Genomic DNA, 23,668 nt, shown 5'->3' on the forward strand with positions numbered 1-23,668 from the left:
CAGGCTGGGGACCGAGTGGCTAGGCGGCAGTTCTGCAGAAAAGGACCTGGGGGTTACAGTGGACAAGAAGCTGGATATGAGTCAGCAGTGGGCCCTTGTTGCCAAGAAGGCTTAGGCATTTTGGGCTGTATAAGTAGGGGCATTGCCAGCAGATCGAGGGACGTGATCATTCCCCATGATTCGACATTGGTGAGGCCTCATCTGGAGTACCGTGTCCAGTTTTGGGCCCCACACTACAAGAAGGACGTGGAGAAATTGGAAAGAGTCCAGCGGAGGGCAACAAACATGATCAGGGGGCTGGAGCACATGACTTAGAGGAGAGGCTGAGGGAACTGGGATTTTTTAGTCTGCAGAAGAGAAGAACGAGGGGGGATTTGATAGCTGCTTTCAGCTACCTGAAGGGGGTTCCAAAGAGGCTGGAGCTCGGCTGTTCTCAGTGGTGGCAGATGGCAGAACAAGGAACAATGGTCTCAAGTTGCAGTGGGGGAGGGTCTGGGCTGGCTCACAAGGGGGGGGGGGTCTAAGCTGGCTCCTGGGGGGGTTCTAGGGTGGCTCGGGGGGGGGGTTCTAGACTCACTCAGGGAGGGTCTGGGCTGGCTCACAAGGGGGGGGTCTAAGCTGGCTCCTGGGGGGGTTCTAGGGTGGCTCGGGGGGGGGGGGACGGTTCTAGACTCAGGGAGGGGCTGGGCTGGCTCCTGGGGAGGGGTTCTAGGCTCGCTCACGGGGGGGGGGGCTGGGTGAGGGTAGTGACCCCCCTCCAGCTCTTCCAGCCCTGATTTTCGGTCTGAAAGGGGCGGAGCCTGGCGGAGCCCCGCCCCCGCCTTGCGGTGACCGCTCGCTCCCGGCAGCCTCTGCGGCGCGCTCCGGCCCCGCACGCATTCATTTGCATAACGGGGCGGGGCGAGGCTGCGGCTGCGCCGCGTCACTCGGCGGACGGCGCGTGTGGATGACGTCACGGCAGCTGGTTGCTGCGGAGCGTCTGCGGGTTCGACTGCGAACGTCGCCGGGACCCCCGACGTGACCCCCCAGCTGCGCTGCCCCCTGGCCCCCACCCCCCCCAGCTCCTGGAACCCCGGGACCCTCCCCAGTTCCACCCCCCGGGACGCCCCCCAGCACCCGGGACCCCCGGACCCCTCAGCTCCGCTGCCCCCCCAGCTCCTGGGACCCCCCCCAGTTCCACCCCCCGGGACGCCCCCATTTCTCCGCCTGGGACCCCCCAGCTCCCCCCCAGGACCCCCCTGAACTCTGCTCCCAGGACCCCCCGCAGCTCTGCCCCCCAGCTCCACCCCCCGGGACGTCCCCCAGCGCCTGGGACCCCCAGTGACCCCCCTGCCTTGCTCCCCATATCCAGGGCCCAGCCAGGCAGAGGGCCCCTCCACTGACCCTTCCTAGGGTCCCGCCGGGCGCCTCCCAGTCCGTGGTCCCCCCCAGCCCCCGACCATGGCGCAGTACAAGGGGGCGGCCAGCGAGGCCGGTCGGGCCCTGCAGCTGATGAAGAAGCGGGAGCGGCAGCGGGAGCACATGGAGCAGATGAGGCAGCGCATCGCGGAGGTGGGGGTCTCGGGGGTCGCTGGGGGCGGCAGCATGCAGAGCTACTGGGGCAGTGCTGAGGAGGAGGAATGGGGACCTCTGGAGGGGGGGACAGATCCTCTGGGGGGCTGCAGCTGGGGGCAGGACGGGGGAAATGCAGAATCCTGGGGGGAGGAGGCAGGACATGTTGGGCAGAGCAGCCCCTCACGCCCAAGTCCCCCGGCAGGAGAACATCATGAAGTCGAACATCGATAAGAAGTTCTCAGCTCATTACGACGCAGTGGAAGCAGAACTGAAATCCAGCACTGTGGGTGAGTGTGGGCAGGGGGCCCAGGAGTCTGGGCTCCTCTCCCCCCGCCCTCAAAAAAAAACCTAGATCCTCCCTCTCCTCCCAGAGCTGGGGGAGAACCCAGGAGTCCGGGCTCCCAGCCCCCCTGCTCTAACCCACCAGCCCCCACTCCCCTCCCAGAGCTGGGAGAGAACCCAGAACTCCTGGCTCCCAGCGCCTCTTGCTCCAGCCACTAGTTCCTGCTCCCTTTCCGGTGCTGGGAGAGAACCCAGGCGTCCTGACACACCCCTCTTCCCCAGGTCTGGTGACCCTGAATGACATGAAGGCCAAGCAGGAGGCGCTGGTGAAGGAGCGGGAGAAGCAGCTGGCCAAGAAGGAGCAGTCCAAGGAGCTGCAGCTGTGAGTGGGGTTTGGGGGTGTCTCTGACTGCCGGGCTCCCCTGGGGAGGGGATCTGCAGGGGGTATCGTGTGTCTTCTTAGATGGAGGGGGCCCTTTTTAGGGGGTATTTCCTGGGGGCGTGGCTCCTCAGGCTTCTGCTCCTCTCTCCAAGGTGGGGTCCCCATGTCTGGGGGCCCTGTTGGGGGGGGGGCTGAACCCTCTGTGTGTGGGGCACTGACCCCTGTCATTGGATGCTGATCCCCCCACACACACAGACACTGGGTGCTATCCCACCACCCTGCTGAGTGTGACCCCCCGGTGGGGCCTGCCCTCCACAGGAAGCTGGAGCGGCTGCGGGAGCGGGAGCGGAAGCAGGAGCAGAAACGGAAGATCTCCAGCCTGTCCTTCACCTTGGACGAGGAGGAGGATGAGGAGGAGGATGAAGAGCAGCTGGAGGAGGAAGAGCCGGAGCTGGAGAAAGAGGGTGAGTGGGGGAGCTGGCGGAGGAGCCCAGGGTGGAGTGGGGAGGCTGGGCTGTAGGGGGAGCTGTGGGGCCAGGCTGGTGGTGGGATGTGTATCGGGGCGGGGATGTTGCCTGTGAGGGAGCTGGGGGGCAGGGGTGCCCTTGGGCAGGGGCCAGTCAATAGTAGGGGCAGTGTGGGGCTGGGGAAGCCTGGGAGTGGGTCCATGTGGGGACTGGATGGAGGCTGTGTCTCATTCCCATTCTTCCCACAGAGCTGCCCCCCAAGAAGCGCAAACTGGGGAAGAATCCAGATGTGGACACCAGCTTCCTGCCGGATCGGGACCGCGAGGTACACGCCCCCTTCCCTCCCCCCCAGCCAGGATCATGGGGTACTGCCCTGCCCCGCCCCGCCCCCTCTCAGACTGCGAGGTACGGCCCCCTCCCTGCCCCCAGCTGGGACCATGAGGTGAACATCATAGACTGATCTCAACCGTCCTGCCCTCCCCTCCCGCAGCCGGGATTGCAAGGAAGGGCCCTCCCCCCAAGCTGGGACCCCAGGTAACCCGGGAGTCAGGCCCTCCCCGACTCAGCTGTGCGTGTGTGTGTGATGTTCCCCCCCACACACACAGGAGGAGGAGAACCGCCTGCGTGAGGAGCTGCGCCAGGAGTGGGAAGCCAAGCAGGAGAAGATCAAGAGTACGTGGCCTGGGGAACTGCCTGCCACTGGGTCCTGGGGGGGGGGGGTGCCAGCGGCTGGGCCTGGTGGGGAGATGGGATGGGAGTTGGAGCCATTAGTGGGTTCGAGGGGCGGACGGGGGAGGATTCCAGCTGTCAGGGGGTATTGGGGAGGGAGGTTGTAGCCAAAGGGGTTGGACAGGATCTGGGGGGGTGTTCGGGGCAGGTGGGGAGGCTGTCCCCTTCCCCCATTGACCCATGTCTGCCTCCCCTCCCTGCCAGGTGAGGAGATTGAAATCACCTTCAGCTACTGGGATGGCTCTGGCCACCGGCGCACGGTCAAGGTGAGTGAGTGAGTGTGTGTGGGGGGGGGGGGGGGAGCAACGGCCCAGCCTGATGGTTCCCTCTCCCCAGATGAAGAAGGGGAACACCATGCAGCAGTTCCTGCAGAAAGCCCTCGAGATCCTGCGGAAGGACTTCAGTGAGCTCAGGTGGGGCCGGGGTCAGGGCCAGGGGTGCATACTGGGGAAATGGGTTGAGGCTGGCGTTTGGGGGCAGGGATGTGGCAAAGGAGCTGGGGGCGGGGGCTTTGGCTTTGGCTTTGGCTTTCTCTTTCTCTTTCTCTCCCCCCCATTCTAACAACTGTCCCCTGCCCCCCCCAGGTCAGCCGGGGTGGAGCAGCTCATGTACATCAAGGAGGATCTGATCATCCCCCATGTAAGTGGCTGGCATGGGCTCCCAGCATCCTCTGCTCATGTCCCGCCCCCCACCCCACTATCCCAGCATCCCCCACTCCCCGTCCCAGGAGCTGTGCAGTGGCCATGACACCGAGGGTCAGTCTCTTTCCCAGGTCAATGAAGCCTGCTCAGCTCTGGTGCTTCCCGGGTCCATCCTTGGCATGGTCAGCTCCCTGCAGTGGGTGGGGGGTTAAAAAAGGGGGGATCCCGGGGAGCCTGTTCCCCTCCCAGTCCAGGGCTCCCCCTTCTGAGCCCCAAACCAGGAGACTGACATTTCCCGCCCCCTTGCAGGGGCCAGGTTGCAGAGTGTCCGCTGGCACAGCCGGTCCATCAGTGTCACGCAACACTTGGGGAAACTGAGGCACACACAGAGTAGTCAGAGCAAACATGCAAGGGATGTGGAATTTTAATTTTTCCCCCTCCCCCTCTGCCAGCATCACAGCTTCTACGACTTCATTGTGACTAAAGCAAGAGGCAAAAGTGGTGAGTGACACCCCCTCCCCCATGGCCTCCAATCTCACTCCTGGCGGGGCGGGTCTAGTCACATTTGGCCCTATGACAGAACAGAACTAACCTCCCCCCCAACTCCCCAGGGCCACTCTTCAACTTTGATGTTCATGAGGACGTGAGACTCCTGAGTGATGCCACAGTGGAGAAGGATGAGGTGAGTGTGTGTCCCTGAGAGGGAACAGGCCCTGTGTCCTCAGTGCTGTAGGGGAGGGCTGGCCCCACTGAGCTCTCTCTCTCCCCCCAGTCCCATGCTGGGAAGGTTGTCCTGCGCAGCTGGTATGAGAAGAACAAGCACATCTTCCCGGCCAGCCGCTGGGAGCCCTATGACCCTGAGAAGAAGTGGGACAAGTACACAGTGAGTGGGGGAACTGCTGAGTATGGGTTAGTGCCTGGTGAAGATGGGAGGAGGCTCCAGCAGTGCTGCCTGCCCCCCTCATAATTCTCTCTCTGTCTTCCCAGATCCGATGACAGATGGATTCCTGCCTGTGAAGCACCTGATGGTCATCAAATCTCTCAGCCTGCTGGTGAAATAAACTCTCTTCTGCTCACCCTGTCTGTGATTGTCTTGTGTTGGGGGGAATGTTTGAGCCCATTTCCTATCAGCTTCATAATTTAATTCTACTAAAGGCTTCCTCTTTTTTTTGGTTTTGCATTTCTGATTTGTTTCTTTGGCTGTTTAACAAACAACTGTCATTAAATCTTAACAGCCCTCCCTATGCACAGCTAGACAGAGCAAGAAAAAAACCAGCTAGCAGAGAATTTTGGGTTCTTAAAACAAAGCATTTCCCTTCTCTTCCACAAAGAGGCAAACAGAGATTTTATTTCCCCTATCTCTCTCTCCTCTCCCCCCCCCCCCTTTTTTGGTAAGGGAATCAGGTTTCTGTTTACTTTTTCCTTTAATTAAAAACAAAAAAGAATTATCTCTGTAACTTTAAGATGTAACTATTACAGGGTTCCCCCCCCAGTACCAATACAAATCAAAATATTCCCAGCCAACTACACATATTAGAGTGAGCCTGTAGTAATGTGTGGTCTCCTCTCAGATGAGACCAAAGAACTCAAACCCAAGCTTCCCTCTGATGATTGAGATCTAAGTGATGGGGCAACAAAATCATGAGTGATGTGGAGAATATAGCAAGCCAGAAACTTGCCAGAGAGAGCAGAAAAAAAAATTCTCTCTGGTTCCCTTTTAAGAGGAGGGGGGGGGGGGGAAAAATATTCCTACTGGCTTCTGGATTTCTCTAGTCCCAAGCTGGTATTTGCTGCCACCACCCAAAAAATTAGAGTGTTTTGGAGCACTCTGGTCCCCCTGAAAAACCTTCTCTGGGGACCCCCAAGACCCAAATCCCTTGAGTCTCACAACAAAGGGAAATAATTCTTTTTCCTCTCCAGGTGCTCCTGGAGGGATACACAGACACAAGCTCTGTGAATCCAAACAGAGTGACTCCCCCTCTCTGTTCCCAGTCCTGGAAACAAAAGCACTTTCCTCTTCACCCAAAGGGAATGCAAAATCAGTGCTAGCAAATCCAACACAGATCTCCCCCTGATTTTTTTCCTCCCACCAATTCCCTGGTGAGTACAGACTCAATTTCCCTGAAATTTCCCAGTAAAGAAAACTTTATATATTAAAAAAAAGAAAAATACATACAAATGGTCTCTCTGTATTAAGGTGACCCATACAGGGTCAATTGCTTAAAAGAAATATGAATAAACAGCCTTATTTGAAAAGAATACAAATCAAAGCACTCCAGCACTTATATTAATGCAAATACCAAAGAAAAGAAACCATATAAAACAGAAGATTAGAAAGCAGAAACTACTTCTCCAAAGCTCAGAGAAAGCAGGCAGACAGACAACAAAGCCCTCAGACACAAAATTCCCTCCACCTGGTTTCCTGATTGGTCAGGTGCTTCAGGTGAAAGAGACATTAACCCTTAGGGAGCTATTTATGACAGCTCTGCCCTGGTGTGGCGGTTTATCACCACTGAACAGAGCAGAGCACCAAAATCCAGCTTCCCTAAATGGCAGCCCCCACAGTACTGCTGCTGCCCCCCCCCTTGCAATCCCCCAACACCGCGCTGCCCCAGCCCGCCCGCCCCCCCTTGCAATCCCCCCCCATTCCTGGGCGCCCCCCACTGCAATTCCCCCAACACCGCGCTGCCCCAGCCCGCCCGCCCCCGCCCATTGCTAATCTCCCCCCCCATTCCTGGGCGCCGCCCCCATTGCAATCCCCCCCCCCCCGCTTCCCCCGAGAGGCGGCAGCGAAGCGGCCCCGCCGGACTCCGGCCCCGGACGCCTGGGCCCCCCGGCAGCCCCGCCCCCTCCTCCCTGCTCCGGAGGCAGCAGCCGCCGCCGCTCCCCGCGCGGGGGCCGCCCTCGGCTTTATCCCCCAGCCGCGCCGCGCCATTGGCCGCCTCCCGGCCACGCCCACCCAGCGCCGGCCAATGGGAGAGCCCCGCGCTGCTCCCCACTGCGCATGCGCGGCTCGGGCAGCCTGGCGCACAGGCCCCCCCTCCAGGTGGCAAGGGGGGGCGGGGCTGAGGTAGCTTCACTCTGATGGAGGGGGCAGGTCTGGCCCCGCCCCTCGTTTGTCTCTGCAGCAGCGTAATTCGTGGGGGGGGGGGGTGTCAAGAACAACCCCCCCCCCCCCCCGCCAGCACTGCCCTTAGAGTCCACTGAAGCCAGCATGAGACCAAGGGAGGGGGGGGAGACAGGGGCAGTGAACTGTGCGTGTCCCCCCCATCACCCAACACACTATTGTCCGGGGGAGGCAGGCAGTGGTGGCGGCGGGGTTGGTAAAAAAGCTTGTGCATTTCAAGCTAAAGGATGGAAAACTCCCCCATCACCTCCCCAGCTTCATCTGCCACTCAGGCGCATGGATCAGAAACATGCAAGAGGGGCTGGTTTAGGGCCTCAGTCCTGGCCCATTAAGCAATGGAATTGTCCCTGGCTGGTGCTGGAGGTTACAGATCTGATCAGAGATTTGCAGCAAGAGGAGGAAAAATATATATACATAACTAATGGAATAAAGGGGAGATGACAGTATAATTAGGAACTAGGAAATGTAGAAAATTGATGAGGGAAGTAAAGGAGACCAGGAGAACTCTATGGTAGCAGAGATGTCAATGATGCAGAAATGGCAGAAGTGTCCAATTAATATTTCTGTCCTGTTTAAGAAAAATACATGAGGTAGTGTAGTCGAGCGGCGCCGGGGCACAACCCTCCTTGAGGGCAGAGGGGAGCCATGCCGGCCCACTTCACTCCATCGATTCGGGGCCCGTCCCTTCCTGCGAGGCGGAGTGAACCCACAACAGTTAGCAAGTGGCCCAAGCCCTTAGGCAGGGCGGGGCAACACACACAGTCTACGCTCAGGCCTTTCAGCAGGGGCTGAGCGACAGGGGAACAGTACATAGCTTCCACCGGTCAGGGGAGGAGGAGGAGGAGGCTGCCACCCTTGAAGGGGTGGCAGGGGGAACGCAGGCCCTACCACTCCACTACGTTCCAGCCCGGGGCCCCAGTAGCGGTCAACACCGCTAGTGGTCAGTGGGGGATCCTGACCGAAACACACTGCCATTGGCTCAGGTGAGCCTGCAGCCTGATTGGGGTCAGCTGCCCCCAGGCCACTTCCAACCTCCCCCTCACTGGGTACCTGCCCTCTGCCAGCGTAGTCTGGGGGGTCCCAGAGCATGGGTTCCTCAGGATGTCTGGCGTTGGGAGGTCCGGTCCACTCCTCGGGGTACCGGGCGTCGGGAGGTCCAGACAGCTCCTCCACAGGCCGAGCACTGGCGCCAGGGGAGGTCAGGCCAGTACCCCTCCGGGTACCGGACACGCAGTAGGCTGGGCCCGGCAGGAGCTCAGGCCCTAGTGTTGCCGGCAGATAACTGCCTGAGGCCAAGCAACAGTGGGGGGGTCCGTCGCCTGGTGTGCCGCGCCAATAAACACACCAGGGTGGAGAAGCAAACCAAGTTTATTTGAGATCTCAAAGCGGTGCAGGGAGATTGACTCGGATCAAGCACACCTAAAACAAGCAGTCTGTTCCTTTATATCCATGAGAACTTTTCTCACTGACTAGCGATCCCCTGTTTCCCCTCCCTCTTCTGTCCGGCTGCAGCATTCTTTTCTCTCCACACTTCTTTGTCTTCCCCCTCCCTCCTCCTCCTTCCTCCCCCTGTAGCAATTACGTAAGCGCAGGTGCATTGAGTAATCTTGGCCACGGCAGCTCGTTAGTAAGTTTTCCTTCTGCAAGTTATCTTGTCCTTCTGCTAAAGGTGCACAGGCCTCATTATTTCTGCTTTAGACCAGTTAGAACTGTTGCAACTGATAACAGCTGTTACACCTGGCCTTTTAGGTTGATTAAAGTTCAAGCATGGAGGGACTCTTGTCTGCTGAGGCCTAAAACCAGGAAGGCTCCATACTCTTGTGGCCTTCCACCCTCCTGAGTTACGTAGGGTTATGCTTAGCGACACCAACAACTCCCTCCTTTGAGAATACTCAACAAACTTTTGGCTGAGTGTTCTCACATTTAAAGGATAACATGTGATTAAGCTCTAGGGAGCTGGAGTGCTTTACAGCAAGCAAGCAAGAGAAGAGTAACGATAAACAACACCACACCAGTGAGCAGGAGGTGAACAATACCTTCCCCTAGTTCTCCCAGGTTGAGTAACCAGCCCCAGAGGGAATCAGAAATAGTAGGTTTCCTTTCCTGGGCCTTCCACTGTTCAAAAGCCTGTTTGGCTGACAGGATGTGCTTGTTAATATCCTGTGCGCTTTCTGGGACATAAGTACAGCATTCATCCCCTATAAGGGCACACACCCAGCCCTGGGAAGCCACACTTCCACCCAGGAAGTGTCCAAGTATGTCTCCATGATCACAGATCAGATGGTATTCCTGATGCGTCTGTAAGGGCAGTGGGCCAAGTTTGGTACTAGATTCCACTGCAATGCCTTCCCAGCCTCAGTTATATTTAATACCATCTTTTCTTGGTGTAGTACTATAATACACCTGTTATTTAACTATTCTCAGGTACTGTCAAAAGGCATTTCTATTAATAGCATACATTATTAGTCACTGGAATGGTTTCAATATGGGTAAAATTTTTAGTAGCAGAACAAACTCTTTGGGTACTTGTTATTTAAAATCCAATTAGAGAGAGATATATATGCTGAAGGATTTATCCAAAACACAGGGCGCAGCCTGTAGAATAAACCCAAAATCCAATTAAATACCACATTCCCAAACATGGGTCCCACAAATGTCCTCCCACCAGTGTATAATTCTTTGTTTCTTCACCAGGGTCAGTTCTTAATGTCCTTTCTAGTCAGGAATTCCTGGACTTTGGCAATTTCAGTGGAGCGAGTGTTCCTTTTTCTTTCCCAAAACAGTCGTGGTGCAGCATCCCATGGGGAGAGGTTACTAGCACATCACCCTGTAATGGTTTTGATTCTTCTAGAAAAATTCAAAGGCACAATAGATCTGTCAGTGGATAAGGGAGAGGTTACTAGCACTTCACGTTGTACTTTTTTCCCTACTGTCCAGAAGGCACAGTGGAGCTAGAAGGTGAAATAGGCTAATCATCAGTAGGAGAATTCTCCCGAGGTGGAGGGGTCTTTTTGCAGTGAGAATCTTGGGTCCAAGCAGTCAGTCTTTGGCACTTCACGGCGGTGTTGGTAGTCATCAGGACTTAAGGGCCTTTCCAGCATGGAGCCAAGGCAGTCTTTTGTCGGTGGACCTTTACATCAATCCCGTCTCCTGGTTCCAAGGAGTGGCAGGGCTGCTAGGGTCTTTGGGTAGCCCTTCTTTACCTGTGAGAAAAGAAACTTAACACATTTCATTAGTGCCTGGCAGTGTTTTGCAAATCTCATAGCTGCGTGGACAAATTCAAGCCCTCCTTTTCCTGGTTATTAGCCAAGTCTTAACTGTGAGCAGTGTTCTTGAACGGAGTCAGTGTCTTATCTATAGCCTGAGCTTGCTATTTTATTTTATTTTATTTTTTTCAGTTAATTCATTCTGTTCTTTGTTCTTCTTTCCTTCTTGGCTTCTTTTAACCTGCAAAGGAAACTTTCACATTTTACTTATACACCTTCTTCCCAACAATGAAGACATAAACATTGTCATTATACAGTACATTAGTCTTATTATTTAATATATGCCACACACACCCTTTTACTAAAATAACCTTATTACAGAGCTTTGGAGCAACAAGCCAGGACAAGCACACCCACTTTGAGGAGTTCACTCAATACAACCTCTGGTCCAATAGCCTTCCACCATCCCCAGCCCTCTGGCTAGAAATCTGAGGTAGCCAGAAGGATCCCATGTACAATATGGGGAGGGGGTTAACTTTTCATGTCTTTGCTTTCAAAGACTGTTGGTATGCAAATTTTAACAACAATTTTGCAATTAACAGTTTGACCAATAAAGTTTATTTTCCTTACTTAAGGAAATGCATTAGACTTTAGTATATTGCATTCTCCTGATTTATCTAAACACTTTGTATTTCAAGTTGAACAAAACAAATATCTGCATTTTAATGTAACCTTTTTGTTTGATTTTAAACTAGACTATTTTATAAAAATATTAAACACAAAAATTCCAGCCACAAGACAAACACCACAGGACAGAACATAGAACACAAAACATGATTCCTATTGTGCCAGTAAATGCATGGTACGTTGAATGCTGTTCAGCTGGCATCAGTTTTCTCTGATTATCTGAAAGACAAAAAAAAAGAGAGGTCTACCCACCCCTTCTGGGCAGACAATCATCGCTTGAAATATACAAATACTCTTGTTGGCTTCAGGCAAAACAGAGGAATTACCCCATATTTTCTTGTATTTGTTTCATAGGCAGCCCAGGTTTTCAATTACATAACACTGTATACATTCTTCAGCTAATTCAACTAAATTGTTCATAGCCACACCAAATGATTGCAATCCAATAACTTCTTTGCCTGAATTTATTTACAAACATTTCACAGACACCAAAACTTTTTTTTCTTTAGCATTTTTACAAAGTTCAACTGCTGTTTCGTTCAGCAACTACAGAGTTAACTTCTCACTCTCCCTTAAATCACTTGCTTGTCTCCCAACAGCCACTTTTATCAACTCAAATCACCATTCCAAGTAAGTCCTGGGTATTTGAAATCTCCATGCTTACACTTACTGACTCCTTCCTTCCACTACACCCTTAAAGTTTTCCAACCTGCTTTCCAATCTCTCTCTCTCTCTCTGTTGCCTGCCTGCCTGGGCCCGATCCTGCTTTTCTTGCTGAACCGTCCCTTCCATGGGCACCACCTTGTTCCACTACCAGTTTAGCTAGGAGGGTGGGCTTCTCATCTAGCCCCCAACCCCTCCTGGTCTCTTCCCTTAAACATTCTTACTCACAAGACTACCTGAGTCCTCCTTCATGAGGCTTGCCACCTGGACAAAAATACATGGCCCATTGGGCAAAGGCCATTTACTTAACATATAATTTAAAGGACTATTCTTAGAGGGTTTACCCAGAGACTCATTCATCTGTTTGACACTTAAACAGAAAAGAGAATTACACAGAGAGCAGAGGGAATTACAGTCTAAGCCAGACTTTCCCACTTCTATACACTGGCCGCTACAGGGGACGGGACAGAAGGATCTCAATTCAACCTCAGAACTTCCTCGCACGCATGGCTTCCACTCCGAGGAATTACGAACGAGAGGTTCAGTTCCGCCCACACTCCTAACGCCTAAATGAACAAAGCAGAAAAACAACAGTAACCGGTTAAACAGAACAGAACCAGAACCAGATAGCGTTTTCTTATCCTATTAGGACTCACTTTTACTCATGCAGTTCTCAACATATAACACCAACAGTACCAAGCAAAGCAAACACAAAATAACAAGGGTAAAACAAATAGATGGTGTAAATTCTGCAGGGCTCCCCCCTTCTTAATTATTCATCAAACTGTGACAAATTTCTGTTACCAATCTATCCCTCGTGTCAGATGATCAGGCTGACACTACAGGATCGTTGGGGGAAGATAAAGAAAACACACCATATAACTGAATTTTTAAAGCTCCATTAATAAAATAATAAAACAACAACGGAGAGTGCTGGGAATGCTCCCTCATCACTCAGGAAAACATTAATGCCCCAAGCCCCTTTCATACCCACACACGTACGTCCAGACTGGCCACTTCTGTGTATAATGTTCAGAGAAGGGGGGGAGAGGTGGACTGGAGAGTATCCTGTATACAGCTTGTCCAGAATTTCTAATATGCTTCCGCTCTTTGGAGGGCTGTTCTCTTGCACCCTGGAATCTTCTGCAGCGTCTCTTTCAGAGATTCCAGTCCAGGTCAGCTGCCTGTGGCTTCTTCAGTGTCACCAAGCCACACCGGCTCCGGGGTCACAAAGGCACACTGTTGGATCTTACTGGACAGTTAAGCTTTGCAAATGTAATCTTAGTTCTGTAACTTGTATTGCCTTTGGTTCGCCTCTGTCTATATTTTTTCCTTCACAGCCAGCTGGGGCCGAAAGCAGTTCTTCTTTGTACTTAGCATAGTCTGCTTTGATTCTTGACCTTGAACGCAGAGCAATCCCCCCCTTCCATCCCTGGGCCAAGATGATTTTTAAATTAACCCGTTCCTTTCCTCAATAGACAAATTTGCTCACCCTGTGTCAGGGCTTTTTGGTGATTAAACACTCCTCTTAGATGTATGATCTTATCTAGATTGAAGTACCCTCTAGTGGGCATTGTTTAGATGGATTTTCATGCATGTAAATATTCCATTTCTCTAAATACCTGCAGGTTGTTGAACCATAATGTACATACATGTAATATGCTGGGGTACCGTAGGGGGTGAGGTGGAATGTTTAGACTGCCCCTCCCACCCATTTTCCACTTACACACACAGGGAGGGTGCCCTGTCCGCGCTAGCGGCTCATAAACTAAGGATTTTTCCCTACAGGGTACTCACACAGGAGAGGCTAACGAGGATGGCCACGACCCTCCTACACCTCCCTTCAGCAAAGAGCGTCGGCTAGTCTCTGGGAGACGGCGCCGCTTACTCTGATTGCATCCAGTGAGATGATCAGACTGTCAGTAGCCCACACGGAAAGGAAAGGGGAAGGGAAGATGGGTACACACACTCCTAGACCCAGGCAGCTTCCTCACCGGACGATGCCAGGCCAAGTCAGCCCACCATGGGTCGGACCTCCACTAGTTACCAGGCTTGCGTTAGAGTAGTCCTGGTCACGAGCTTTTGCTTCACAGGGTACTCTGGGCGTCTTCCGGTAACAGTCACTCACACTGGCCCCCAGTACCATTCTGCATCTGATCTTGCTTTTTAGCTACAACAGGGAGAGAGTGCACTAGGACATAGGGTCTCCCTTTTCTAGACAGGTCCCTCCTTTGTCCCTGCACTATCCCTAACCTGCTTTTGGATCCTTGCACTCTGCCAGACAGAGGGAAGAACGGGAGCTACAGTGGGGTATTTTTACAAGAGCTCTCCATACAAACAGCTTCAGAAGCTACCCATTTACTGACAAAACAGGAGTAATTGGAGGATCATGTTATAATTAAGTGATCCTTCCGGTGGCCACCTTTCTGGTCCTCTAGTTGATATTGAGGCCAGTCTACTATACAGAACTTTTTAGTTTGCTTTTAGTTAGTGGATCTGATCCAAGCACTTCCCAATTCGCTAGAATGCATTCTAAGGGTGTACACCGTGCCCTGCCTGTACTCTGTCCCTGCCCCATATCCTAGGGTGACACTGGGTGTCCCCAGGTCATAACAGGCAAAAATCCAGACCACTGGACTATTCCTACCTTATCCAAGGGACCGGTTCCTCACCGTCGCCCTCAACTGCTTCTCCACTACTCAAGCGCGTTGCACCGTTGTGCCCTCTGGGGTCAGTCGAACTGCGTCTCCGCCGAGGCCCCCGGTGAAGTCACCGGTGCGCGCTGGGCGTCGGTCGTCGCCGCAATCCGTCGACCACCAGAAGGGATCCAGGCAAGGCTAATTTTAGCCTCAACGCCCCACGTTGGGCACCAAGAACTGTTGCCGGCAGATAACTGCCTGAGGCCAAGCAACAGCGGGGGGGTCCGTCGCCTGGTGTGCCGCGCCAATAAACACACCAGGGTGGAGAAGCAAACCAAGTTTATTTGAGATCTCAAAGCGGTGCAGGGAGATTGACTCAGATCAAGCACACCTAAAACAAGCAGTCTGTTCCTTTATATCCATGAGAACTTTTCTCACTGACTAGCAATCCCCTGTTTCCCCTCCCTCTTCTGTCCGGCTGCAGCATTCTTTTCTCATACACATTTCTTTGTCTTCCCCCCTCCCTCCTCCTCCTTCCTCCCCCTGTAGCAGTTACGTAAGCGCAGGTGCATTGAGTAATCTTGGCCACGGCAGCTCGTTAGTAAGTTTTCCTTCTGCAAGTTATCTTGTCCTTCTGCTAAAGGTGCACAGGCCTCATTATTTCTGCTTTAGACCAGTTAGAACTGTTGCAACTGATAACGGCTGTTACACCTGGCCTTTTAGGTTGATTAAAGTTCAAACATGGAGGGACTCTTGTCTGCTGAGGCCTAAAACCAGGAAGGCTCCATACCCTTGTGGCCTTCCACCCTCCCGAGTTACGTAGGGTTATGCTTAGCGACACCAACACTAGCGTCTGCCTTCTCTGGCAGCCTCCTCCTAAGTGAGCCTGGGGCCGGGCTTTTTGTACTTCCGGTCCCGCCCCCTGACTTTCGAGGGGGCGAGGACAGGCGGGACAGGCCTTGGACTTCCTGTCCCACCCATTGACTTCCGGGGGGCGGGGACAGGCGGCGGGGCCTCCGCCCATGGGCGCCCCTTCTCTGGCCTATGTCCCTCAGGAGCACGGGGGAGTGGGGCCCCCTCGCTACAGGGAGCCGTAGCATATAATGAAACATTTTCCATTCTATAACTTCAGAAACCTTTTTAAAATCAGCAGGTCCACATAACCAAGAGTTTTAAAAGAGCTGGCTGAGGAACTCACTGGGCCATTAATGGTGATCGTCAACAACTTGAAAACTGGGGAAGTTCCAGAAGTGTGGAGGAAAGAACATTGTACCAGTGTTTGAAAAGGGTAAATGGGATGACCTGGTTAGGTAAAGCCTCCCAGTCCAACATTAAATATACTAAGTGCTTGGTCTCAGAACGTAGCTGAGAACAGGAAACCAGCCTGGAGCAAGCAGGCGGAGGCTACTGGGGTCCTGCTGATGGGGCTGTTTCTTGGCCAGGGGCTGTTTCGCTTTTTCATCAGTGAGCTGGAAGAAAACATACAACAATCACGGATGACCCAAGTGCTGGGTGCTGGTAAATAACCAAGAGGACAGGCCCCGGCCCAGAGCAACCTGAATCAGCTGGGTGCAAGCCAGCGAGATGCATTTAACACACTAGGGATGCAGCACGTGGGCCATGCTCTGAGGCTGGGAGCTCTCCTGGGACACGGCAGCTCTGGAAAAGATCTGGGGGCCGTGGGAATAGGAGCTCCCAGTGCAATGCCGCCACCGCCCTGGCCTGCACAAACTGAGGGCTCTCTCGTAGCAGCAAGGAGGTTATTTTACCTCGGTGTTCGGTGCCGGCGTAGACGCTGCTGGGTCCCGGCTCTGGTTCTGGTGCCCGCAGCTCCACAAGGCCAGGGATCTGTTGGAGAGGCTCCAAGAAGAGCTGTGGAGGAACTGAAGGGTCAGAAAAAGGGCTCTGGAGGGGGCCGCTCCATCGGTTTGGGGGTGCGATGACTCGACCACCATCTGCAGGTACCTGCCTGGGGACCAAATATCGATAAAGAGCCCAGTGAGCACTGGATCCAGGTCTCCCACGGTCCTGGGAGCTGACATGGGACGAATTCAGCAGCTAACCCCACGAGCGAGTTCCCAAGGCTGTGGAGGGTTCCCATCCCTGGCCATTTTCCTGAGAGCCCAGCTCACGTCCGACCAGGAGCTCGTTTGGGGAAGGTCCCTGGCCCGCGCCACGTGGCTCACACTGGGTCATCACGCTGCTCCCTGCTGGCATCAGGAGCTATGGAAAGGGACATGGCAGCAGCCAGGGATCCTGAGGGGCCGGGCTTACCGCAGTGCTGCCAAACACCGCTCCCTGTTAGGCCCCAGCCTGCCACACGTGTTCACCCCTTGCCCAGACCCACTTTGGGGGGAACCAGGCTGATCTGGGGCATAACCCTCCCCCTCTTCTCCCTGCCTCTCAGCTGAACTCTTGTCATAGCATTCCTTCTCAGATCTGTACCTTAAGAGTTCATAAAATGAGATACTAGCACCTGAATCCTCTAAGATTAATTACCAGCTTAGATCTGATAGCACTGCCACCACCCAAAAATATAGTGTTTTGGGGCACTCTGACCTCCCCAACCTTCCCTGGGGACCCCAAGAACCCAGATCCCTTGGGTTCTTAAAACAAGGAGAAATAAACCATTCCCCCACCTTTCCCCCTCCCAGAATTTCCCTCCCTGGGCTATCCTGAGAGACACTGATCCAACCTCTAAATCACCATACAGAGAAGCATCTCCCTTCCCTTCCACAAAGAGGCAAACAGATTCAAGGAAAACAGAGAGATTCTTTCTCTCCCCCTCCCGTCTCCCCCACCTGTCCTGGTAAGTTATCCCAATCCCCTGGAATAAAACAAGGGAAACAAGAAAAAAAAAATCAATCAGGTTCTCTAAAAAGAAACCTTTTAATAAAAGAAAGGAAAAAGTAAAGAATTATCTCTGTAACTTCAAGATGTAACTATTACAGGGTCCTATAGCTTACAGACACCAGAAAGAGACTTTCCCCCCAGTACCAATACAAATCAAAATATTCCCAGCAACTACACATATAAAAGTTAACCAGCCAGATCCACAATTGCAAATAGAGTAAAACAATCAAAAAGCCTAAACCGCCTATTTTTACTTACTATTTGTACAAGAAACTTAGAGAGCCTGTAGTAATGTTTGGTCTCTCTCAGACCCTCCGAGAGAAGAACACACAACGGACAAAGAACACACACAAAAGCTTCCCTCCGCCCAAATTTAAAAGTATCTTGTCTTCCGATTGGTCTTCTGGTCAGGTGTCCCGTTCCCTGCTTGTAACCCTTTACAGGTACGAGAGACATTAACCCTTAACAATCTGTTTATGACAATCTGGCCCAAGTTCCCAGCCAACCTGGCAGAGTCAAACCTCAGGGCCGCTGCGTGCAAAGCCCAACAAGCAGCTTCCCGGGGGCGGGTGTCCCAGCGCCTGGCAATCCCTGAATGCGCACAGCAAGCACTATCCGACAGTGGCCTGTGGGACACTTCTCGGGGCCAGGAGCTCTCGGTCACCTCCCTTTGCACGCAGAGGCCCCTGGAACATTTTGGGCTATGTTCACAAGGTGCCTGAGATGCGCAAGTCCAACATTTAGACTCCTCTGAGGTGAACAACCGCCCCCCCCCCTCATAGTGTAACCAGTTACATGAAATATATTCCTGGTCTGACGTTGAGACAACCCACGTTCAGGCCTCAACTCCCTGCCCTCCACTGAAGTCACTAACTTTCCTCTAGCACAAGAGGACGTGAAGCGGCTCACGTTTACTGCTCACCTTTTCTCAAACGTCTACTCACTGCCCTGGCTGGAGTCCCGGCTCAGCACCCAGAACCAGCAGCTAGTGAAGGGTTGAACCAGCTTTCTACAGTGCTCGCCTCCTGCAGAGATGACATTTTCTTCGGCTCGTTCAGTTCAGTCATGGGCTTGGGCAAACAGAACACGCAGACGGAGAGCTGTAAAAAAGCAGGAAAACTGGCTTCCCTCTTCTAATCTATGAATAAAATGAGGTGTGAAAAGATGAAGGTACTACTTCTAACATTACCAAGGGCCTGGTGACCAAACGCAGCCGGCTCAATTCACTCACCAACCATTCTGCCTTTGTTGAAGAAATTGGTTAGCTTTAAGGAGAAACAGCCTTTAAACTGAGAAACTTTGTTCAGTAAAACTACTCTCAGTGTGCTGGGTAGATGAAGAACAAACCACACATTTAAATGCTGTTTCTGTGCAGTTCTCACTGAACTCAATTTCCAGCCACACGGAGCTGGACACAATCCCCAGAAGGAATCATCGGGTAGGAAACAAGAAAAGCATCGCTCAGCATTTTCTAACACCAGAAAAGGGCGGAAAATGAAGCACGGGGAGAAACCCATCGAACTGTATCATTGCCCAGAGCCAGCGTTTCGTCCAGCTGGCACAATGGCGCAAGGGCTGCAGGGGGTTATCGGCCACCACGAAGAAAACTTTCATTCAGAAAGTGACCGAGCAGGACCTGAGAGACACCAGAGGAATCAATGATTTAAATCAGGGTTTCCTGCTTGCCCATTAACATTGGCAATTTATTTTATAGATTCCTAGAGCCCAAGGACAGACAGGACCAGTGTGAATGTAACATCAGCTGGAGAACGGCCCCCCCGATTCCCGGAGCCGACCTGCCAGGGGAACCTCCAGTCTAGATTTCTGCTCTGCCGGCGGCTAATCATGTCCACTGTTAACGATCTGCCCCATATTTCCCATCTCACCTATTGCGCTCGCCCAACCAAGATGGGGGCCGGTCTGGCCTGCACATTCTTGGCCACATTACAGCAGTGGAGGCCAGTCTTACGGGGTGATGGTAGCCAGGACCCAGGCTCCATTACGGGATGCAAGTAATTAGCAGTATTACGATAGCTGGGACCACAGCCCCATTACCTGCTCATTATTAGCGGGCTTACGGTAGCTGAAATCGGGGGCGGGGGGTCCCAATGAGCTGGGGTCTGCACTGACCCACACATACATCCAGAAGAGTTCCTAGTAAAAAGGTGGGCAAACTTTTTGGCCCGAGGGCCACATCTGGGTATAGAAATTGTACGGTGGGCCATGAATGCTCAGGAAATTGGGTTTGGGGTGCAGAAGGGGGTGAGGGCTCTGGCTGGGGGTGCTGGCTCTGGGGTGGGGCCAGAAATTAGGAGCTCAGGGTGCAGGTGGGGGCTCTGGGCTGTGGCAGGGGCATGGGAGGGAGTCATGGGTGCAGGCTGCAGGTGGCGCTTACCTCGAGCAGCTCCTGGAAGCAGCAGCATGTCCCCCCTCCGGCTCCTATGTGGAGGTGCAGCCAGGTGGCTCTGTGCACTTCCCCCTCCACAGGCACCACCCCTGCAGCTCCCATTTGCCGCAGTTCCTAGTCAATGGGAGCTGCGGGGGTGGCACTTGGGGTGGGGGCAGTGTGCAGACCCCTGGCTGCCCCTACACCTAGGAGCCGGAGACGGGACATGCTGCTGCTTCCAGGAGCCTCGGCACACGCATGCAGAGCGACCTCCGACCTCGCTCCCCAGCTGGAGCGCCAGGTCCGGATTAAAGCAGCTGGAGGGCTGGATGTGGCCTGCGGGGTGTAGTTTGCCCACCCCTGTCCTAGACTGTCCAGCCACGGGCAGGGGCGGACGACTGAGGGACAGAGAGGGGTTCGGGGAAGAGCTGGGAGAGAACCCAGGAGTCCTGGCTCCCAGCTCCTCCTGCTCTCACCCTCCAGCCCCCCGCCCCTCCCAAAGCTGGGGCAAAACGCAGGAGCCCTGGGCTCCAGCCGGCACGGGGAGGGGGCGGACACACAATCTCTGTTCCCGGCCCCGCCGATGGCCTCACAGACACCAGGTGGCAGCAGCGTCTCTCTCACAGAGCAGTCAGGCCCGACACCCCCCCCCTGCCCAGCCGCACCCCAAGGCAGAGCCGGGGGAGGGGGAAGAGGGCAGGGCGGGGCCCGGACTCCTGGGTTCCCTGATCCTTCCAAGGTATTTTCCTTTGATGATAATGTTGTAAAAACACCTTAAAAGGAGAAAAAAATGTTACTTGGTGCTTCCATAGCAAGTGAGCCCACTCACCCCACCTTTGCACAAGCACCATGCCTTTGCCCAGTGCACTCAGGGCACGCTCCCCCTGCCTTTGCACCATCACCCTCTGGCATGCTCACTGCACACTCACCCCGCCTTGACACACCCACTGTGCCTCCTCCTTTGCAGACTTGTGCCTGCACCCACGGGTGCTCAGTCACCACCCCGCTGGTCACACTCCCGTGGCTCCCTCGCTCCCCTCCCCTTGCCCCGGCCACGCAGGCTCATGCCTGGCCCGGGCCCTTAGCACGTGCCCGGCCTGGCTCCGGAGCCGCATCTGCTTCCTATCAGCAGCTCTGGGGTTTTACATTTCAACTGTTTACATGGCAGGCGGGATGGTGAATCGCAGTGCCAGCCCCCTGCCCCCCGCATGGGCCTACGATTCCCACCCAGCCGCAAACACCCCACCACAGCCCCAGGCCGGCCCCCTCCCTTCAACCAGGCCTGGGACACTGGTCCAGCCCCCCGCCCCTGACACCCACCCAGCCGCAAACACCCCACCACAGCCCCAGGCCGGCCCCCTCCCTCCAACTGGGCCTGGGACACTGGTCCAGCCCCCCGCCTCTGACACCCACCCAGCCGCAAACACCCCACCACAGCCCCAGGCCGGCCCCCTCCCTCCAACTGGGCCTGGGACACTGGTCCAGCCCCCCGCCCCTGACACCCACCCAGCCGCAAACACCCCACCACAGCCCCAGGCCGGCCCCCTCCCTCCAACTGGGCCTGGGACACTGGTCCAGCCCCCCGCCTCTGACACCCACCCAGCCGCAAACACCCCACCACAGCCCCAGGCCGGCCCCCTCCCTCCAACTGGGCCTGGGACACTGGTCCAGCCCCCCGCCCCTGACACCCACCCAGCCGCAAACACCCCACCACAGCCCCAGGCCGGCCCCCTCCCTCCAACTGGGCCTGGGACACTGGTCCAGCCCCCCGCCTCTGACACCCACCCAGCCGCAAACACCCCACCACAGCCCCAGGCCGGCCCCCTCCCTTCAACCAGGCCTGGGACACTGGTCCAGCCCCCCGCCCCTGACACCCACCCAGCCGCAAACACCCCACCACAGCCCCAGGCCGGCCCCCTCCCTCCAACTGGGCCTGGGACACTGGTCCAGCCCCCCGCCCCTGACACCCACCCAGCCGCAAACACCCCACCACAGCCCCAGGCCGGCCCCCTCCCTAAAACCAGGCCTGGGACACTGGTCCAGCCCCCCGCCCCTGACACCCACCCAGCCGCAAACACCCCACCACAGCCCCAGGCCGGCCCCCTTCCTAAAACCAGGCCTGGGACACTGGTCCAGCCCCCCGCCCCTGACACCCACCCAGCCGCAAACACCCCACCACGGCCCCAGGCCGGCCCCCTCCCTCCAACTGGGCCTGGGACACCCGCCTAGCCCTCCCCCCCCCCACACCAGGCTCTGGACACCAGCCCAGCCCCCCAACCACTGACACCCCCCCCACAGTGAGTCACAGGCAGTGAATGAGCAAAATGTTTTTTATAGCAAAAGACCGAAACTACCAGTAAGAGGCCAGCTGCGGGGGGGGGGGGCAGGGCTGGGGGGACAGGAAGAGATGGGGACTCTGTGCCCCCTGACTAGCACTCCATTTCCCCCCTAAAACTACCCCCAGTGCCTGGCTCCCCCCATCCCATCCGGCCCTAAGTTCCCCCCTACTTTGACTGATCCCCCCCCCAGATCCCCACCATCTCTAGAGTGATGAGCCCCCCCCCTCAATTTTCAGCCCTTTCTTTGCCTGGGTCCTCCAATACCTCCCAGCATCTCCCCCCCATGCCCAGCATCCCCATTCCCTCCAGCTCCATCCTCTCCCCCTGCCCCCACTTCCCCCCTCCATGCCCAGCACCCCCCTTCCCCCCAACAGATGGTCCTCTCCCCCTGCCCCCTGCTAGCTGCCCCATCCCTTCCCCCCCTTTGTGCCCAGCACTCCCCTTCCCCCCAGCTCTGTCCTCTCTCCCTGCCCCACCGCTGGCTGCCCCATCCCTTCCCCTCCCGTGCCCATGGGGCGTTGCCATGGCGTCCATCCTCTGTCTCCTCGCTCCATCACCATGGAAACACGCGGTGGCAGCATGTGCTGATCCCCCCTCCTCACCCTGAAATGGGGGGGCCTCCAGGGAGGGGGATGGGGGGAGGAACAAGGAGGAAGTGGATCAGTGGGGGGGGCTGGGTTTTGGGGGGATGGGAGCTCCTCAGGTGGGACCCCTGGGCTCAGATCTCCCCAGAAGGAGGCAACAGATGGGCTGGCAGGGGGCTGCGGGTCGGTCGGAAGCGAGGGGCACCGGCAGGGCTGGGGGGAGCACAGGGCTGGGCTAGCCAGGGCTGTGGGTCGGGAGTGAGGGGCACTGGTGGCGGGGGCAGGGCTAACAGGGGCTGCGGGTCGGGAGTGAGGGGCACTGGCAGAGCGGGGGGAGCACAGGGCTGGGCTAGCCAGGGCTGTGGGTCGGGAGTGAGGGGCACTGGTGGCGGGGGCAGGGCTAACAGGGGCTGTGGGTCGGGAGTGAGGGGCACTGGCAGAGCTGGGGGGGACAGGGCTAGCCAGAGGCTGTGGGTCGGGAGTGAGGGGCACTGGTGGCGGGGGCAGGGCTAACAGGGGCTGCGGGTCGGGAGTGAGGGGCACCGGCAGGGCTGGGCTAGCAGGGGCTGCGGGTCAGGAGTGAGGGGCACGGGTGGGGGTGTGTGCTGGGTGAGGGACAGGGCTAGCAGGTGGCTGTGGGCTGGGAGTGAGGGGCACAGGCAGAATCAGTCACTGACACCCAACCCCCCCATCTAAGCCACTCCCCTCACAGAGCTGGGGATAGAACCCAGGAGTCCTGCCAGGCCCTGACCCACCTCCTCTGCCTCTTTTCTGCCCAGGTGTGTCTAGGAGGGGACACCAGGATCCCTCACTCTGCCTATCCGGCTGCACCTGGAGATAGTCACCGTCTGCAGGGGAGTGGCTGTGTGATGAGGCCTTGCACACTCAAAGAGCAGTGTGTCTGGGTGTCTGAATCCCTTACACACCCAGGTGACAGGGTGTGCATGAAAAGGCCTTGCACATGTGTGGTGTGTGTAAGGCCCTTGCACACTTAGGGTGTGAGTCCCTCGCATGTTCAGCAGGCAGTATGTGTGAAAATGCCTCACACCCTCAGCGTGCAAGTGAGTGACAGCCCCTTGTAGACTCAGGGCACCAGGGGAATGTGAATGCCTTGCACTGTCACAGTGCA

The 23,668-nt window shown here is 55.6% G+C and overlaps 1 protein-coding gene across 2 annotated transcripts; it reads left to right on the forward strand.

Annotated features, from left to right (window-relative positions):
• The first annotated feature begins 895 nt into the window (after window positions 1–895).
• On the forward strand, window positions 896–5,131 carry FAM50A (family with sequence similarity 50 member A). 2 transcript variants are annotated; one of them, XM_030548356.1, is made up of 14 exons: window positions 896–985; window positions 1,352–1,551; window positions 1,757–1,841; window positions 2,119–2,218; window positions 2,537–2,682; window positions 2,934–3,010; window positions 3,291–3,357; window positions 3,619–3,680; window positions 3,751–3,827; window positions 3,999–4,053; window positions 4,508–4,556; window positions 4,667–4,737; window positions 4,828–4,938; window positions 5,043–5,131. In XM_030548356.1, the coding sequence occupies exons 2-14, from the start codon at window positions 1,441–1,443 to the stop codon at window positions 5,049–5,051; spliced, it is 1,020 nt and encodes a 339-aa protein (XP_030404216.1). In that variant the 5' UTR covers window positions 896–985; window positions 1,352–1,440; the 3' UTR covers window positions 5,052–5,131. The 2 variants fall into 2 exon arrangements, with proteins under 2 accessions (XP_030404216.1, XP_030404217.1); XM_030548357.1 differs by lacking the exons at window positions 896–985; window positions 4,828–4,938 and having other exon boundaries at window positions 1,246–1,551.
• The last annotated feature ends 18,537 nt before the right edge of the window (window positions 5,132–23,668 follow it).

This window comes from Gopherus evgoodei, unplaced genomic scaffold (genome assembly GCF_007399415.2).
Source record: "Gopherus evgoodei ecotype Sinaloan lineage unplaced genomic scaffold, rGopEvg1_v1.p scaffold_98_arrow_ctg1, whole genome shotgun sequence".
Taxonomy (NCBI): domain Eukaryota; kingdom Metazoa; phylum Chordata; order Testudines; family Testudinidae; genus Gopherus; species Gopherus evgoodei.

Bases quoted from the DNA above. Each gene is read 5' to 3' on its own strand.
- FAM50A (XM_030548356.1), top strand. From the start codon at position 1,441: ATGGCGCAGTACAAGGGGGCGGCCAGCGAGGCCGGTCGGGCCCTGCAG. The intron at 1,842-2,118 runs GTGAGTGTGGGC...CCTCTTCCCCAG, and splicing joins ACTGAAATCCAGCACTGTGG to GTCTGGTGACCCTGAATGAC. The intron at 2,219-2,536 runs GTGAGTGGGGTT...TGCCCTCCACAG, and splicing joins CAGTCCAAGGAGCTGCAGCT to GAAGCTGGAGCGGCTGCGGG.